At 42.8% G+C, this 19,140-nt stretch overlaps 1 protein-coding gene and 1 long non-coding RNA gene across 5 annotated transcripts in view; both read left to right on the top strand.

Annotated features, from left to right (window-relative positions):
• Positions 1 to 294: 294 nt before the first annotated feature.
• LOC127473703 (uncharacterized) lies at positions 295 to 2,029 on the top strand. The gene is made up of 3 exons (XR_007905559.1): positions 295 to 384; positions 747 to 826; positions 1,455 to 2,029. It is a non-coding gene; the product is annotated as an uncharacterized LOC127473703 (long non-coding RNA).
• A 1,150-nt stretch (positions 2,030 to 3,179) lies between these two features.
• The window catches only part of CNOT6 (CCR4-NOT transcription complex subunit 6), a 33,595-nt gene continuing 17,634 nt past the window's right edge, over positions 3,180 to 19,140 (top strand). Inside the window, exons 1-3 of one of the 4 annotated variants that reach the window (XM_051793470.1) lie at positions 3,181 to 3,341; positions 5,435 to 5,759; positions 18,375 to 18,488. In XM_051793470.1, the coding sequence (XP_051649430.1) occupies positions 18,377 to 18,488 (112 nt within the window). In that variant the 5' untranslated portion in view covers positions 3,181 to 3,341; positions 5,435 to 5,759; positions 18,375 to 18,376. Of the gene's footprint in view, positions 3,342 to 4,591; positions 5,760 to 18,374; positions 18,489 to 19,140 lie in introns of those variants that run through there. The other 3 variants (XM_051793472.1, XM_051793468.1, XM_051793469.1) reach the window with 3 other exon arrangements.

Below are 19,140 nucleotides of genomic sequence, written 5' to 3'. Positions count from 1 at the left end.
CCTGCCTCCAGTTACTTTGGTTTTGTCACATTTCTTGGGCACAGAAGGGGGGGAGCAGAGAGGACTGAGCCTTTCCTTGGCCACCTCTTTTGTGACCCCAGACACATGAGCTTCCATAAGCCATGACACCTCTATGCCTCTTCTCTGGGGTGATGATGTACGAGCCATGCAGGATGAAGATATGTCTTTTACTACAAAGAACTTAGAAGTCAAACAAGCCTCTACTGTGCAACTGTACATAGATATTTTAAGATTATAACTTCACCAAATTTGGCAATTTAAACAAAGCAGAAAGCATCATAGCTCAGCCACAAAGATAACTCTCTACCACAAGTTTCACATCCCTCTGTCAGTGCACAGAGGCACCAGGACCTCGAACCAGCTGTAAGTGTTGGTGAGATGGACCAAGTGGCCCTCCCTGAGGCCTCCCAGACACAACTTGAGCCTTGGATGTGTGCAACAGAGGAGATGGTGGGGATGCTAAAAGTCTTTAAACTACTCACAGCACATACTTCTATCTCCAGCTGTAAGGTCAGAAACGTTGTAGGACATTCACCTTCATCATGTGGGACATGTGATTGTGTGCCACAAGTGAGATTTGGCCCAACTGAAGGCCTATTGCACAGCACAGAAAGGCTTTTCTTTTTAGGGTTAATGAATGAAAACTTATGCTCAGGGTACGGTAACCTTAACATTGTGTTTTAAAAAGTGACTAATTTCTGCTCTAACCTGGCTGTCTTTCACAGCAGTGCTGTCCCAAACTCGGGACTACGGCGTTCCATGCGACGTGGCAGCTCCTGAGACGTATGGAAACTATCATGGGCAGGTAAAAGATTAATGGGAAGGGCTCTCTTTTGATTGATGAATCTGTGACCTTGAGCAACAAGAGCACTTGCACCGAGTATATCTGCCATGCGAGGCAGACAAAATGAAAGAGGCTCATGTTACGCTCTCAGATCTCATTAAACACCCAGACCAGAAACACCGATACTGGCACTGGCCATCTGCTCTGCTGTTTGCCTGGTTACAGGGCTGATAACACTTTCAGGGAGCAAAAGTTAATCACATGTACAGATGAGCAGCAGCACTTCTGCACAGGAAATTCAGTAGAACATAACAGTTTCTAAAAAAAACCCCCACATACCTGTTTTTACTTCATTCTGTTGTTTCAAACCCCGTAAGCTGGCAGTTCAAAGAAGAATTGTTGACATAAAAGGCCATAACTTTAGGCTCTTCAATATTGCTGGTTTTTTATAAACAACTTGTAGCGTTATCACAAAGTTCATTAACTTGAAATCTGCCAAACTGCTGTGACCTCCTGTTACTCTGAGTAACAGGCAATAATACAGAATTATTTTTAATTGCTTTAAAATTATTTCCCCTAATGCTCTTTTTTGCTTATCTCAGTTATTTGAGAATTACAGTATTTTCTGCCATTTGTTCTCCACTTGCAGCAATGAAGGCCCTTGCCAGTAGACCTTTCCATGTCTAATGTAATATTACCCCAGCATCCATCCCTGAGGAATGAAGTTTCCCTGCAAGCGTTTTTCGAGAGACTTATGATCAACTAAATTTTCTTTGCTGAGCAGCAATTCCTGGAAAATCCTGCAACGTATTCAAAGACTTTCCTACTGCTTTTGGAGAATTAGCTCTGGGCAAAACGATATAGTCTATTGAAGCCATATCTGACCCAGAAAGTATTAACTGAAGAATGTGCAGGACAGCTGCTTATCGGAAAGAAAAGACATGCAGTGCAGGAGAATGACATGTAGAGCTACTCGAGTTAGTTCTGAATGACTGTCAGCTCTCCAGAGCCAGCCAAGCCCGGGAAGCAGATAGGATATTCTGCCAGAGCCTGTGCACATCCGTAATGGAGCAGGCTCGGGTATCTCCAGCACAGGACTGCACCATGCGGCGAGGAGATAGTTTATCATCTGAGAGTATTTCAGATACATGATCTGATAAGGCTGAACAGAAATCTGAAGTATAGCAGGATTATTTCCAAAAAAGTGTCAAAGGGCTCAACGTTTGTGTGAGCGGGTTTGGTCTGCAGCAGGCCAGGGTCATGTTTTTCAAAGCACTGCCCTTGCTGGTTTGTGGTGGTGTTTCTCAGAAACTCGACCAGGTACCATTCTCCCTGGAATTTTGTTAAAAGAGAATGCCTTGTTTGCACAACAGTGTAAGTGCCACTTATTTCCAGCTACATATCCAGTTATACCTAAGTAGAGGAGCCTTCAATTCTTACTCAGCTTTCCCAGACCAGAAACAGGGTTCTATATGTGGGACAATGCCTTTTTCTTTACTATTCCTTTGGATGAGGTGGTGTGCATCAAGTGCTTATTTGCTGCTGCATCACCAATGCTTGAACATTTTAACTCTCTGAAAAACTGAGGAAATCCTTGATTTGGAAGTCATTATTTATGATTTACGCTAACGCTACACCACGGATGGCACTTTGCCACCATTTCCCTTAGCATCTCTCATCATACTGTTAAGTCTTATTGCACAGGGACAGTACTAACAACATTTAACGAGAACATGCTTTATTTTTCTAAATATCTTTGTTTGCATCCATTAATCTGTTCAAAGGAACATTACACGAGCCACAACCTGAGTTTCAGAAAGGTGCTGCTGGGCAATTCTGGGGGACATTTCACGGTAAACATTGTTTCTGAAAATGTCACAGCAGAGGATCCGAGGCCCTGGCTTACCAGGAAAGACACAAACGTAGAAAATATATTCCCTTTCCTAAAATGCATCCAGGCCCACTACCCGCACCGTGCCTGAGCTCATCCACCGCAAGGCTGAGCTCCCGATTTGGGCTTTTGCAGGAGAATTTTTAAAAGTTCTTTTCCAAACAAGCGGCTATTTCCATTCGCTCCTGCTCGGAACCCTTTCCCTGCCATACACCGCTTGCACCGGCTTCGTGACGTTACTTTCACCCACTTCCCTCCCCCTTTCCCCGGTTCCCGAGGCCGTACCCCAAAATCCCCCCCAAACTCCTCCCTCCTCGTTCCCCCCCACCCCTCCTGGGCGCTGCTGCGCCCCCTCCCCGCGCTCCTCTCCGCGGCCGCGCAGTGCGGGCGGCCTGGGCAGGCGGGGCGGAGAGAGGGAGAGGAGGAGGAGGAGAGGGAGAGGAAGGAGGAGGAGGAGGAGGAGGGGGGCCGGCCCGCCCGCAGCCGCCGCCGCCGCCAGCGCCGCCATGATGCTTGTTTGCTTTCAATGAGTGTGAGGAGGAGGCGGGGGGGAGCCGCTCTCCCGTCCGGCCCGCGGCAGGAAACAAAGAGCCAGGCAGGCGGCGGAGCGAGGGCGGCGGGGGGACGGGGATGCTGCAGCCACAGGTAGGGGCGGCCCCGGCGCCCGGCCCGGAGGGGAGGGGGCTCAGCCCGGGGGGGCAGCACCGCGGGGGGGGTGCGCTGTGTGTGTGTGTGTGTGTGTGTGTGTGTGTGTGTGTGTGTGTGTGTGTGTGTGTGTGAGGGGCGAGCGGCGGTACCGCGGCGAGGGGACCCCCCCATCGGAGTTCAGTGTGGGGGAGCCCCCCGGGTCGTTCGGGGGTGTCATGGGGGGGAGAGGCCCCCTCTGGGCGTGGGGGGGGCTCCGGACCGGGGGGAGCTGGGCCTGGGCAGCCGCGGCTGCGGGACCGCCCGGCGGAGGCTCCGCGCCCCGGGGGGGCGGCGGGGAACGGCGGCGTTGGAACGGGGGGCGGCGGCGAAGGGGCTGCGCACCCCCGGCCCGGGCCCGGCGAGCGCCCACCGGCGAGCGGGAGGGACGGAGCGAGGGAGGGAGGGAGGGAGCCGGGCCGGGCGGCGCCGCGCAGGAGCCCGGCTGTGTTTGCATCGGGGAGGCAATTAAGAGAAATTAGTATAATGGCATCTGCGAGCCTGAAGTTTTTCGGTGGTTTTTTGTTTTATTTTTTTTTTTTGAGGGGGAGTTGGTTTTTTTTTTGGTGGGGATTTTTTTTGTGTGTTGTTTTGTTGTTGTTGTTATTATTATTGCCGTTGTTTTGGTATCGGGGTTTTTTTTTGTTGTTGTTGTGGTGGGTTTTTTTCCCCTCACCGTGCGATCGAGTTTAAAATAATTAAAACAAAAGGCAAGAGAGGGAAATGACATCAATCGGGGGTGGGGGGGGAGAGCACTGCCCGTCCACCCCTCCGCGCGCGCGGCGCCCCGCGCCGCTGCCTCCCCCGCCGGAGGGGAGGCCGCTCCGCCTGGCTGGGCGCGCACCGAGGGGCGGCAGCCAGCGCTGCCTGTCAGCGGCGGAGCGCCTCGCCTGCTCCGGAAGGAGCCGCGGCAGCCGCCGGTCCCTGCCGGCCCGGCCCTCCCCTCCCCGCCCCGCCGGCAGCGGGAGCCGCGGCCGCGCTGGCGCCGGGGCCGCAGCGGCGCTCGCTCGTTCCGGCGGAGGGAGCGGCGGGGCGGGCGGGGGGGAGCCGTGACTGACAGCGGAGGCGGCCAATGAGGTAGCGCGGGGGCCGTGAGTGGCAGCGGCGGCGGCCAATGGGAGCGCGCGGGGGGCGGGCGCGCGAGGCCGCGGGACGGGCGCATGCAGGGGATAAACAGAGGGAATTGGGGGGGGGGGGGCGGCGGGACCAGGATTGGGATTTGGAGTGGTCGTCTTTCCATAAACGGGCTGGGTGCTAGCGGGGTCTCTGCCTAGGTTCGGCTGCACAGGGATGAACGCCTGGGCTGACGGCGGAACGGGAGCGGGCGACGGGGAGCTCCCGCACCCCCACGGCCTGTCGTGGCGTTCGCTTCCTCATCCAGAATTTTATGGAGTGCGATAAGCCTGGGATCAGACAAGGCTTTAGAAAAGGAGATATCTATGCACCTGTCTCTGTCTTGATGTGGATGGTGAACACGTATTTTACCAGCAGTTTTTCCACGAACATTTAAAATTCACGTGAAACCTGCTAGGTTATAGCCCTGGGTTGGCCTCGATGATCTCAGAGGTCTTCTCCAACCTAACCGATTCAGTAATTCTTTCATACTTTACTTTTTCCAATATATATAAACAGACATTTAAAACAAATACAGTAAACTAAAGGTTTTGTTGGTTTTTGTAGGCAGGGTTTTTTGTTTGTTTATTTTGAATTTTTTTTTTTTAAATACAGCTCTCTGTATTTCCACAAATGCGTAGAAAATTGTATGGCTGAAAATATAACTTCACAGATGGGTATTTGCTTTGTAGCTAGAGTTGCAGATCATCTGTTTTTTCATTTGATTTCTGGGGCTTATTTTCTTAATCTAGATTTCACCACAGTGGGTAACTAATTCAAAATTCAAGGGATTAAGAAATACCTGTGGTATTTGTCTGGCTTAAATACAAAGATGTGCAAGTGTTGACTGGTAATTGTATTGTATCTCGCATTTTTTTTCATTCTAGAGCAGGTCTCGTAATTGGGAATTTATCAACATTTCCACTGGGGTAATTTTACAGGATTATCCGCCCTCTGTTCTTCCTGCTGGTTCATCTGGACTCTGTGGAGTTTGCTGCTAGCAATGGAGCCTTCTGTGGGGGTTTATTCATGCTATTACTGAAATGGAGCCCTTCGCTTTGGATTAACTCTTTGTTCACTTTTCACCTGAACCACTTGGATCAGCCCATGTGTAAAAAGGACACTACCATGCATCCCTTTTCTCTTTGCATTTTGAAGTTGAACTCTGAATACAGTCTCAGTGTGTTCAGGCTGTTTACTGTGCTTGAATTTTAGAGGAAGAACTGAAATATAAAGATAGATGTGACTGTAAAACTGCATGGGCAGGTAAATACTTCTGACGTTTTGTATTATGAAGACTTGAAAACATGTTATGGCGGGTCACAAATTGAATGAGCACGGTACCTTTCAAGGTAAAAATCATTAAGATAGGGCTGTACTAGATCTTGGGAAGACATTCTTTTAAGCAAGTGCAATGTTCATGATGGAAACCACTGTCTTTAAAATGGGGTCAAATGCTCCCAGGATTGAGCAAACTAAAAAACCTTTCCCAACACATGAACGAAAGTGTCTGTTTTTTTAAAAGCATGGCAGTAAAATAAAAATGGCCTTGTTAATATATCACCAAAAAACTAAGTATTTTTCTTGGTATATTTTACCATTATTGTTTGGCTCACCACCATGCCTAAGAGTCCAGGTGGTGAACCAGAATTCCTCCATCCAGTTGTGCAGCTCCTGTTGCAGAGGCCCCAGTCTGGTTTGCTAACAGACTCTTGAGTTTTAATTTATTTTCTGGTTTTGTCCTGTCATTTTGGCTGTACATTGTGGATGTGCAGTCTGACCATTATATCCCTGTCCCAAATGGGGCTGCATTAAGCAAAGATTCTACACAGAATCTTTAGCAATGAGGATGCCTTTCAGTCTTTAGAATTGAAAGAATATACAAGAATTGACACTTATTTCCATAGGGGTTTTATTGCCAGGAGATATATATAGTATCAAAGGTTACAGTTGTGTTTGATGAGCTTTAAAAAGCTACCAGTGACCTTAAAACACCACAAGAATATTCTCTACAGGCCCCACCACTGGATTTTAGCCCTAGTGGCACAAGGCAGATCCCTGTCCTGTTGCATGCAACGTATTTGGGGTTTTTTAGTCCATATATTTAGATTTTACACTGCTTTTGGTGCCAAAATACTGACATTATTGAATCCAGTCTAAATTTAGACTTCTTTGTGGTGTAATTTTGAAAGCTTTATGCATAAATTGCTCAAACTGAGTCACTGCAGGGTTTCATCTGTTTTGTTCCTTCTAAAGTGTTGGTGCTTCACACTTGGAAGTGTGATTATTGTACAGTACCCTGCAAGATTATTAGCATTGTATTAAGTGACATAATTTATGTTCCTACATTGAAATTGGGTTGTAGAAGTCCACTAAACAAGGGAATCTTGGCATAAGCCTGGGGACCTGCACTCACAGTTTCTACACTGAGCTGTTTCTGCAGTTGAAGTCTTGAAGAGTTTACAAATGCTTAGACAGGTCCCTTAGAAAAAGCTGTTTAAATGCTTAACATGTAGTTTTAGTTACTAATTACACCTCCAAGATGGTGCTTATTTGGAAAGAAAAAGGTTGGCAACAACTCAATTTTTCCTTTTGTAAGGCTGCAACATGAATCCTTTTGTTAATGCCTCAGAGGCCTTTTTTCAAGTGGATAAATCAAGGAGGGCCTAGGAGCAGTAAATATATACAATTGTTTATTTTAGAACTAAAGTACTTGCTGTTAAGATTCCAGTTTGTGCTATAATGGAGAAGATTGATTTGATTTAAATTTTTTTAGACTGAGAAGGCTGTTAGTTGTGTTATGGAGGCTGCCAGCTAGACATTATGATCACTGCCTGGATGTTTGGATGGCTCTCTTGTGTGCCTTAGTTCATTTTCCTGGTATGCAACCTTTTTCCTGCCAGTGAAGTGACTCCCTACCTGAAGACCTTCCTAAAGTTTCTGTGCCATTGTAGAATACCAGTATCTCCAAGGCCTCCTTTGAACTTCCCCCTTTCCTTAGCAAGGGTGCAGCACCTTGCCATGGTTAGGAGACCATAAATATACCATAATCTGTTATCCTGTATGTTACAAATAACATGTGCAGCTTTATTGCTTGAGCTATTTTGGAGTATTTTGATGGGTAAGATGTGGATCCTGCACGTTGATCTGACTTACGTGGTACTCCACAAAATTATCTCTCTGCACAGATCAGTCTGCAGAGTCAAGGATCAGAAAAAAACTCCAAGCACCGGCTGTGCTCCAGAGACAGATCTTTCATATGGTTTTTAGAACAAAACCCACATTGAACTGACACCTACAAAGACAGGAAGGCTTGAAACTTAACTAAAATACCACCAGGTTTGAGCGTGCATCATCTGGTGTGTATCACCTGTCAGAGCAAGGACATGGCATCATAATGGCTAAATAATAAAAAGTATTAAGGTGTTTTGTGCCAAACTCTGACCGTTAATACTCTTAAATATTCTTTTATACAAGTTTTAACAGTTTTCACCCAACAGAAGAGCTTTGCCTGACAAGCAAAGGTCATGTGGACTAAGAGCATTTTCAGTGCTGCCTTAATCGCAGTTCATCTGTAAAAAGAGTACTTTAAAGAGAGTTTTTAGGAACAAGTGTGAAGAACAATTAAGATTAGGAAGGATTCCTGCTTTGATGAGGAGCATCATCTAATATCTACCTCAAGAACTGATCATGCAACAATGGTCGTGCTCTCTGTGCAGGGACCAGTGGGTTAGATCACCCCACGGTTTCTTCTGGTGTAGTATGTCAGGGCTTTTCTCCAGTGGCAGAATTTGGAAAGCTGCTTCTTTGGTTGCTCTTTTAACTCCACATAATCTGTGTCAGTACCACCGTTGTCAGAATGATGCTGAAAACCACCCAGTGACGTGGCTGGAGTGGTGATACTTTGTTATTTAGAGAAAAAAACAAACCCACAACCTATAAACCCCACTTTCTTAGCTGGGTGTCTTTGCTGGTTTTCACCATTGTCTCACAAACAGCTGCATCAACAAAACAGGGAGAGGTGCAGAAGTGGAACATGGGGACAGGAAAGAAATCTTGCGTTGGCTTTGCTGCGCAAGAGCGTGGTTGTGGAACAACATTTTCAGGCTTGTTGGTTAAATTTGAAGTGAAAACAATCTATGAATAGTTTGGTTGCTTCTGTCAGGATGTGGCTAGATGGGTAGAGCATAAACTGTATGATGAGTTCTGTAACATCCTGAACTTCAGTTAGTTTAGCAACTCTTAACAAGCAATTAGATATCTAGAACTTTTATTTTAGGAAGGTGAAGATTTTTGGATTTAGATGCTGACATCTCTTGTCAAGCTCTAGTTCAGTTCTACAGCAGGAATGCTGAAAATGAGCTCATGTCCGAACTTCATTTAAAGTAGCTGAGTTACCTCTTACTCCATAGTTCTGTTGTAAGTCTAAGAAATAGTGTTTTGTGTGGTGACTTCATGTTTTCACCCATGAAACAACAGAAATGTGGTAAGCATTCTGCAGACATGAAGAAAAATGTGGTAAGGAACATGGTGGTGAATGTGTCAGTATCTAGAATAGCTTACTGAGGAGGACCAGATAAGAAATTTTGCATTAAGTACTCTAAACAAGAATCAGTGTTCCTTGTATCGAGAAGAATCATAACTAAATTGTCAAAGGTGATTGTCTGGACACACCCAGTGCAGGGTGAGTTGGTATTAGGTGAACATATTGGAGTGTAAGACCATTCTCAGCTTTCTAAAGACATGTAGGTAAAGCTTTTAAGCTCTGATCTTACTGCCTACATTTTTAAGCTAAATGTTTTACAACAGCACTCTTCCTTTTATAGCTGATCTTTTAGGTTCCATCTTACTCGTACAGCATGCAATTATGTAATGCAAGTAAATTCTTAAAGTAATTAGTGAATCTGACATCTCTTAATGTATTGGCATTTCAGAATACACTAAAATAGAACGTGCAAGAAGCTGAATGCTGTGTAGTACTCATTAGTTAGCCAACATGTTTATAGGAGCACCAGTTAAGGTCAGCCTTTGCTTTGCAATTTGGTTTTGTGTTAGTGTTTGTTTTGTATACAGCGGCCTTTTACTATAGGCATAATTACATACAATTGCTGATAATTAAGAACTGTTCGAATCATCTGGACCATGTCTCTGCTACACTGAAAACACTTGGACATCAGATTTCAAATAATTAGATGCTGTGCGTGGTATGGGGTGGGAATTTGAGGTTTTTACCATGATTCTGATAAAACAGATCTGTCTTGTAGGTCTGTCTAGAGGATGGAGCAGTCAACAGCCTCTGTGCTAAATTGTGCCATTTGTATCCTGACCATTGTAGAGTTCTCTTTGGAACCCAAATTGGTGTTTATGGCAACTGAACGTGGAAGTGACAGTTGGTTCTTTGCACTGGTTTTTCACACCATTCAAGGTTTAGAGGATTCCATGTACAGCAGTAAAATACTGGGCTACCCGCTGCTCATCTGTAGGAAATTGGGATAGGTAGGGGTTGGGTAGGAGAAGTAAAAGTCTGGAAAATGGCATCCTCCCTAGCCCTGCCACACACCTTGAAACCAGCCAGTTTGCATTTCCATGGACAAGCAGTTATGAGGGACAAAGTAACCTTAATTAAATTTGAAATACCTGCAGGTCAAAATTTAACACATTCTGACTGAGTTTTGGACTTAAACAAATTTAAAGGCTGTTCTAGTCCCTGCTCTCTAGTCTAATCGAGTCTGCCTGATTTGAAGACAGCAAATAAATCCTTAGACATTTATGGCCGGATTGATCTGAACCAGGATGGTTTGCTTAAGTTTCAGGAGCATTGCCTCATGTTAGTCAGCTTTGGCTAGATTAAGGATTCTTGCAGAACTTTTACAGCTTTATAGATTTTTGAAAGAACATTAAAGCATTTGTTAACTTCTGAATTTTCTCTAGGAGAACTTATATATGCAAATTCAAATAACTTTTCTGGTTAGTAATATTGCAGATATACTCACGTGAACCAATGGGTATTGACCTAATCAGTATCTTGTATTTCTTATTACATAGTTGTCATGCATGTTCACATCCCACTGCATTATCTTAAGTCTGAAAAAGAGGAAGGGTAACTTGTGGGTTCGTATTGGCAGTCACATAAAATTATAGTTTTAGAAGTCCTCAAAATATGACAGAGAAGCATTATGTCCCTGATGAAGCCATTAAATCTTAATATGGTAACAGCCACTAAAATGTGATCTTAGCAAGTGAAAAAGCACTTGGAATGAATCAATTGACTTAGTGTTGACTCAACAGCTTTTTTTTTTAGTATTTTTAATTTAGATTATTCCAACATTAAGCTATAAATTGGGTTAAAGGGATCTTGACACTTTCCCACATGTTATAGTTGAGTCTCTTGGGGGTGGGGAGTGTTTCAGGAGTCCTTCTTGTGCTGCTCCAGTTCTTCCTGTGCCCACAGCTGGTACGTGCCATCCCTCCCCACACCGGGTAAAAGGAAATGTTTAATTCACAGCGTGTGTTCTGAAAAATTCAGGTGTTACCCTTTAGCTGATTTCCCTCTCGGATTTTTCTTGGCCTTGTTTTTTTCAATACTAAATGCTTACTGTAAAAAAAAACCTTGAACAGCCTTTTTCAAGTAAAATGCCAAGAGTGTTTGCAATAGTCCACAAATAATAGGTGTTTGCACAACAGACTTGATATTTACCTAGAAGTAGCATAATAGTAGGAAAAAAATAAATCTGTGGTTTCTTGCAACACTGATGTTTTCTTTGTATATATTTCAATAGAACAATGTGGTTCATGCCTATGAAGTTAAATGTAAGGTTGTATTTCAATGGATAGGCAAGTCCTCAAGTTTCTGTTTATTCAGCCTCAAAATATTTGTGATTTTAGTGTGGCTTCCTCTATTGTGAGGCAGATTTAATAATTCCAGTTTTTTTTTTCTTTTGGGTGATGGCCCATACCTGCTTTTCTGAACTTTGGTTTATCTACTTGTACAGTTGTGTATTGTAGCAAAAGATATATTTTTATTTATTGTATATATATGTTATAATACATTGTAACAAAGTATATATTGTATAAAATACATGTAGTATAAATATATATTATATGCTACATTGTAGCGAAATACATATTATGTAACAAGGTATATTTCATAGCAGGATGCAAGTATTCTTCCATATTATGGTGTATACCTGCTAATAGCTGGGAAATCCAAAACTGTAGGTGTACGTTTAGATTTATTTTTAAAGAAGCAAAGTTTCAGTTTACTGTGTTCTAAATAAGATATTGATAGAAATAAAATGACATGAAATTTAGAAGGCTTTGTAGGAACAGTGTCAGGCATATAGAAAAAATATTTAATTCTCTAGTTCAAGTTTTATGTCTTAGGAGGGTGGGGTGGTCCCAAATAATTTTAAATAAGAATTTAGCTGAAGTACATTAAATTTACTTCACGTGACACTTGAGGTCTAGCTGGGATGTGCTGGGTACTTTCTTCCTTTCCTCATCCTGATATCTTGCCTATGAATAGTTTTTCCATCATTTTTCAGTATTGACATCACTCTCTAGTTTGTTGCCCAGGCATGGCACAGGCTGAGGATAAATAATACAGTCATTGACTCGACTCATCAAGTCAAGTGTGTAAACTGTGCAGGGACTGACTTTTGTCATAAGCCTGTTCAAGTTGCTTTTTTGTGAGGAGGTGACAGATGTTGCATCTTGTCATCCTGACCAGGGACACGGTTGTTGCTTCATTTGCTTGTACATCAGGCTGAAATGTAAGTAAGTTCCCACAGAAATTCATAACTTGCCAAGTAAAATGCCACCAGTGACAGGAAGGTGAAAGAAGTGAGCTTGATTCATTTTGGAAACACTGTTGTTTAAAAAATGGGTGGTGGGTCTTTGAGTGCAATGCGGAAACCTGAAATTGTGCAGTAAAAACTGAAATACAACACTATGATGACACTTAAACATTTTTTTTCCAAAGCACAGTAGTTATTTTTGAGATGTACTTCTGTTCCCTTTGGAGAGGGTCACTGTTTGGAGTTGAAAGAATTTCTGTTAATTCTAATAAAGCTCAACAGTAGAAATTAACCCTTTAAATACAGGTTAATGCACCTGATTAACCTATGCATTGCTAGAAATGCTATCACTTTCAGTTATCTAAAAAGAAGTGTACTTTGCCTTCAGTTGGGATTTCAGACTTTGTTCAGCGTTACTGTTTAACTGATGGATGGGTGAGGGGAGCTGGAAGCCAGATTGTGCTTCCTGCTCTGGGACAAGAAATTTTGTGTCCCTTATGGTGGTGTCCCGATTTCAGTCCTTTAAACAGCTGCAAATGCACACATACATTTCTGCTGTACAGGAATAATACAGGAAGCTAGGCTCCCTCAAATATATTTTTTTTCATCTTCCCCACTTAACCAGTTTAATTCTCTTCACCAGCTCCTTTTGTTATCAGACAAAAGTCAGTGTTGATGCAAGAGTGAAGTGGAAATATGGGGTCCTGGGGAGGAGGAACTGCAGCAGGACCAGCTTAGTTCTGCTTCGTGTGTTGTAAAACCACAGTGCAAGTGGCTGGGGGAGTGGATTTGTGGAGGATCCTAAATTAACTTGGAATTCAAGACATAGCAGTCAATTTAAGAAACTATATTTGTGGAGGAAGTCATTGAAACCCGTTTTCAAATGAAACTTTGGATTACATGAAAGAGAGCTTCCAGGTTAAAGGCACAAGGTTACAAATGAATGGTCTGGGATGAGCTTCAAGTGTGAGGGTTTGGAGAGGGAAAGGGAAAAAGAAAGTCCCTCATATGGACTATTGTTTTCTTACAAAATCTTTGAGCAACTGAATACATTGCTTTCTATCCTGCTACTTTTCAGCAGTTCAAAAATAATTTATTTGACGAGTAATACTGCACTGCATCAATAAATGGAAAACATACTTCAATTATCTTGTTACTTCAGTTATCTTGTTACTTCAATTATCTTGTTACTTCTCACTTTGTTAGATCTAAATTTGTATAGTTTATTCACTGTTTTCAATTAAAGTAGCAAAAAATTTGAGTAATTCTGCACTTGATCAAGTGTGGTTATACATTGTTTACTTTCCCCTTCTGGCTATCTCCTGATCTGCAGCAGTTTGTCAGTAATAAGTAATATCAAGTAAAGGGGAGGGAGGGGAGGTCAAAAGAAGTCACCAACATGTGTTAGGAGGTTTCAGAAGCAGAGTTGTAATGCTTCAGCTCATGATCTTGAGGTACTTCTACAGATACTCCCATATGTGTAAATGGGTTTTATAGATGCTACATAGTAAGTATTGAAATAGTTATTTCAGAGCTGATTAGGTCAGTCAGAGCTGTGTCTGAACACTGTGCTGCTCTCATTAGCTCATTGTTTTCTACACAGTTTTAGAATTTTGGTTTTCTTTTCCTAATTTTAATTTTGATATGGTTGGAGATGATGTTTTAGGAGAGTTTTTGGGGCAAGCTTGATATCTACATTTATAATAAAGCTAATACTATAAAGGGTAGATGGTACTTGGCCTGCAGGAGTTGTCTGATACACTTAGTTTTGAAATAGAGCTGATTTATCTGTGGTGTTGTAGAAAGCATTTCAGGAAATGAAGGCATGCTGTATTATTTTCTGTTGATGCTTAAAAAAACCAAACAAAACCTTACTGTTTACTCTCAAAATAACTGCTCAACTACCTATTTTGATTAAATCTTCCTCCTCACCGTCTTACAATTTCATAAAAGTGGCAGAAGAGCAGGACAGGAAAAACATCATTGTCTTTCTTGCCCTGTCACTCAGGGCAGACTCATTTCTCCATTTCAGAGGCATTATTTATTGGTAGTTTTCCTAGTCATCTGGATCAGAAACTGCCTCATAGTCGAGCTTCCACTTCACACATGCCCATAGCCACGGACACCATTTCAAAGTGCTGCCAGTCAATGATCCAACTCCTTCCATTGTTCTCCAGCAGAGTAGCTCAGTCAGCTTGGCCTCCAGGAACTCGTTTTCTGGGCCTCCTGACACCGTGTCCTTCATGGCCCTGGAGCTGTGGCTGTGAGGGCACCTCGGGAGCACAGCACACCCATGCACGTGGTGTGGGTGATCACACCATTCCCTGTCCAGGACAATTCCAAAGCCAGCACCTGGCCTGGCTGTGCACCCCTGGCTGCTGCCATCACTGTAATCTGGAGAGACAGGCAGCCGTCGGTGCAGGTGCAGCTCGACCTGTGAACATTTGGCTTTGTCTCTAGTGGTCTGTTCCAAAGTGAAGCCAGAGCCAGTGTTCCATCATCCACCTGCTGCTGTAGCCAGCTCTGTCAGCTCTTCTTCCAACAAGTTGCCTCCCCTTGACTTTATAACCTTCAGTTTTTTCCTTCTCTTTCTGATCCTCATGACCCTTGTCCTTTACCCTTCCCTGAAGGGTCTTTCTGCCCCTGCTCTCCCTCACCCTGTCCCAAAGCCTTTCTCTCAGCACCCCCTGTGCAAATAAGGGCTTAAAACTGTGTCTGCACTGAAGGCTCAAGATCTAATTCCCTGTATCAGACCCTGTGCACTCTTGACTTCATTTAGCTCAGTTTCTTTATGATAAGGGGTGTTAAAGCTGTGTGGAGACTGAATGATCCAGGATGGGAGTGGGCAGCCACACTCCTCTTCAGCTCTCAAGCTCTTCTGTTTTTACAAGTATTGAAATAACAATTTTAATAACCTGGTACAAGATAGTAAACAATTTCATTTTCATTCAAACTCACTTAAATGTCCTCGTCAACAAATTCATGTTGGGGCGTGTTTTGGGAATCCATGTCATATCTTTATTTGTGAAGATTGTCTCCTTTATGAACTGATTTGCTGCATGTGATAACAGCCTAACATTAGTGGTGCTTCCACTGTGTGTTTGTGCAACTGAAAATCACAGGTGGTGTAAGCTCTTTTGAAAATGATCATCATGATCCTTTAAAAGCTGCAGATATCAATGACACTGAGGATGTTCAATGCTATTTTATGGGTCTTACTAAAAATTGCTTTAGTCTGACAAAATTGTATCACTTAATCTGATGTTTACCTCAGCTTTAATGTTTAACTGTAGCAGCTCAGCAGGTGCTAAATTTGGATTTGGGAAAGGGAGAAGGGAGAAGAGACAGTGATTTGTAAAAGAGACTGATTTTCTTGAACTACTCCGTGCTGTGAAGGTTTGAAATGCAATTCAAGGTATTGTGCTGATGTTTTATGATGTCCTGTGAAATACAACCCAAATTTAGCCTTGCTGTCAGTTCCTGAGAAGTTTTGAGCTCTGGGTAATGGATAAAGATATGCAAATGCCTGGTGTGACAGTATCCTTGGTGTGGCTGATGTCAGTGATGCTCTTGGTCAGCAGTAATTCCTTCAGCCAGGAGGCTCTCAAGCTTTTGCTGCTTTTTTGGCACCTGGTAATCCTAAACAGCAGGGAATCATTCACTGAGAAATGCAGCAGTGAGACAGGAAAAACCATCAAGAGCAGGAACTTTCATGAGGGAGGGTAGTGTCATGGATGGACTGGGAGTGCAGGGTCACCAGGATCCAGTGTCAAAATCTCAAATTCCTAAATCTCTAATTGTTTTAGTGCGCATTAACAAAACCCACTGGAAAAGTATGTCATCCTCTTCTGGTAGGGAGGGGTGATCTGCTGCTGGTACCAGCAAGGCTGTTAATTAGTGCATGTGATTGAGTGTGCTCTGGGGAGCATTCGTGTTTCTGTACTGAATGAGATTTCTGTCTCTGGTATACCTGCTTCTTGAAAAATTGGAACATATTTATTAATTCAGGGAGCGGCAGGAAGAGACTGAGCAAGGTAAACGTTTCCTGACAAACCAGAGCATTCCTACACGGTGTTGGTCTTTGTGAATTATGTATAATATATATAGGAATTTCAGAAGAGATGCTCTGTACATTACTTTGCTATATATTCTTGCACCAGTTGCATAGCTATTGCAGGGAGAAGTTATGCTTTTACTTTTCCAGTGGTTATAATCCAATCTCCTCTCTGTTAATTAGTTTAGTTTGATGAAGAAAGTGTTACACTTGGTGATTCCATCACCCTGGGTACTCAAGGGCCTTCAGTCTGGAGGGAGCCTCACCCAGCTGCTATTTATAATCACATCCTTTTACCCACAATTCACTTCTTAAAGGGGAATTTCTTTTCATTGCAGAAATCTGGTTTTGGCCAGTAGTGGGAGGTGGGAAAGGAAAGGAGGAGTGTGATTAGTAAAAGAGCTGTTGTATTAAAGTAAGCTTGTGGTGCCTAAAAGCTTTATTTTAATTAAGTTGCAGAGTTAGCAGAAAGTTTTGGTGAGTTTCTGTTGGTTTTTTAACGTGCAAAGTAAACATTATTCAGTAAAGTCAATAAACAGATAATAAGTCTGGTTGATGGCCTTATTTACTAACATTTATTATTTGTTTATTCTCTACAATGACAACATTCTTCACTTTGTCCAGGGATGTGAAAAAATAAGAAAGCCTTAAAAGACCTGGTAGGAGGATGTCCTTAAGAATTTGACCAGTATGGCTGCTGTTTACTGAGTGGGTTTGGGTAGCATTATGTTATCACTGTAATGTATTTTGTTGCATAATTGCAGAGTATTGCTTGTAATGTGTTTGTAAATGTGATTTGAGCCACCATTGTTTAATATCTTTATTTCATATAAATACATTTATAGCTTGTTGCTTGTGCCTTTCTGTACCTATTTAGATGTGGCAGCTTAGGACACAGAAATATTGACCATAAAAACTCTAGGATATATGTAGGGCAATGCAAAATCATTGCTCTTATTTGTGATAAATGTGGTTTATACTCGAAGTCCTGTGTAACTTTAAAGCACTGAGCTAATTTATAAATGAATACAGTGTTGGTTTAGTTATTTAAAAACTATGTAAGCTGGTTTTCCTCTTAAACTCAGTAAACCCCAGATGTATTTCTCCTGGGACAGAGGAGAGCTGGCTTGTGGTGCAGGGAGGGTTATGGCACAGGGCTTTGTTATGGAGCCAGGAACCCTTTTTTCCCCCCCTCTCCTCTTTGCACAGTACAAGTATGTTGATGTACAGGAAAGCTGGAAGGAGGGTGTTTTTAGAGAGGAAGATTTGCTGCTTCTCTCTCATGGTCCATGAGTGGGTATGGTAAAAAGAAATAACCTAGAAAAATGCTTCTTGCAAAGTTACCAGGAAAGGCGTGAAAAAGAATGAGAAAAATGGAGTTAAATTTCGGTATTAAATACTTGGCTGCAGAAAGTGACAGAAACGTCTACCTTGGGTACAATATTTTCAGATTGCAAGAGTAGGCTGAAGGTTGGATTAAAACCTATAATTCTGCAGACTTAAAGAATTGAGGAACTTTTTGAAACCTTAATTCTTTCATCATGCTGATTTGTGTGAAGAGTTGAGAATTACAGTAAACCTGGAACTGATAGATAATCAGATTTATTAGCTAATGTGTTCTGTATGGGCAGAAGTGAGATCCCAGATGTGGTGATCATCACTTTTTGAAGTTTCACTGCTGAAGAACCAAGAGCCAGGAGTAGAAGGGGTTGGTTTTAAAGGACATATGACATACCCATGGGAGGTGGCAGGAGACAACGTATAAGTTGGTTTACAGATGTTGGTAAATTATTGGGTGGGGTGTTAGGCTGTCACCTGCCATTCTGGGAGCATCAGGAATCTCTAGTCTTCTGTTTCCTAGCAGTTTTCCCATTCAGTGAAGTTTGTAAATGGGTGTGGGTTATCTTTATCCATAGGTTTGAAAAATATATGGAGCAAACATCCCATATGAAATCTAACTGAAACAGGAATTACTTTCTGAAGAATTCTCAGTATATAACATCTCAATTAACTGTCTTTTTGTCTCAACAGGAATGCCCAAGGAAAAGTACGATCCACCTGATCCACGGAGGATGTACACAATTATGTCCTCAGAGGAAGCAGCCAATGGAAAGAAATCACACTGGGCAGAGTTGGAAATAAGTGGTAAGAAACTGAGGCATGGGCCTGAGTTATAAACTCATTGCAAGTCGTATGGGCTGGGACAAGTGGTGTGGAGTGGAGTCACCCACCTTGAAGTGAGCCAGCAGAACACCAGGAGAGCAGCTGCCAGCTTTGGGTGTGAAGAGTGTGGGTTGGGAAAACATGGGGAGCTGTAGGAGAACTAAGCTGGGGCAGGTGGGGAATCCCCACATGTAGAAAAGTTGTGATGGTGAGGGTATGGGTGTGAGCTCTTTGTGTTTTAAGAAGATGGAGTGAGTGACAGCATGAATTTAAAATCTGATTTGTCCAAGAGAAGAGCGTGAGGTTGGAGTTGATCTGTAGGTGTGTGTCAGTGATGTACTTACTGTAAGTGATGGAACAGCAATGTGTTAGTCCATGACATAGTTTCTATTGAAGCAGAAATTTTCTGTTTAAAAGCAGTTGTAGATTTCACTTCGTTCTTGAGATTAAAGACAATCCCCAAAGCCTCCAGGATCTGTGCAAGCTTTGAGATACTGTTTGACTCTTGGATCTTTTCTCAAAAATAAGATAATGGTCAGAATTTGTAAGCATGAATTTCAACTGATGTGGGACACTAGTGTCACTTGATTTGTAGAGTAAATCCTGATTTCGCTGCAAAAAGTGTGTTTTACAG

The sequence above is a fragment of the Manacus candei genome, unplaced genomic scaffold (assembly GCF_025592945.1).
Source record: "Manacus candei isolate 608988 ecotype Guabito, Panama unplaced genomic scaffold, ASM2559294v1 h1tg000037l, whole genome shotgun sequence".
Taxonomy (NCBI): domain Eukaryota; kingdom Metazoa; phylum Chordata; class Aves; order Passeriformes; family Pipridae; genus Manacus; species Manacus candei.
The sequence above is the reverse complement of the archived record's forward strand: the minus strand, read 5'-3'. Positions and strand labels throughout refer to the sequence as shown.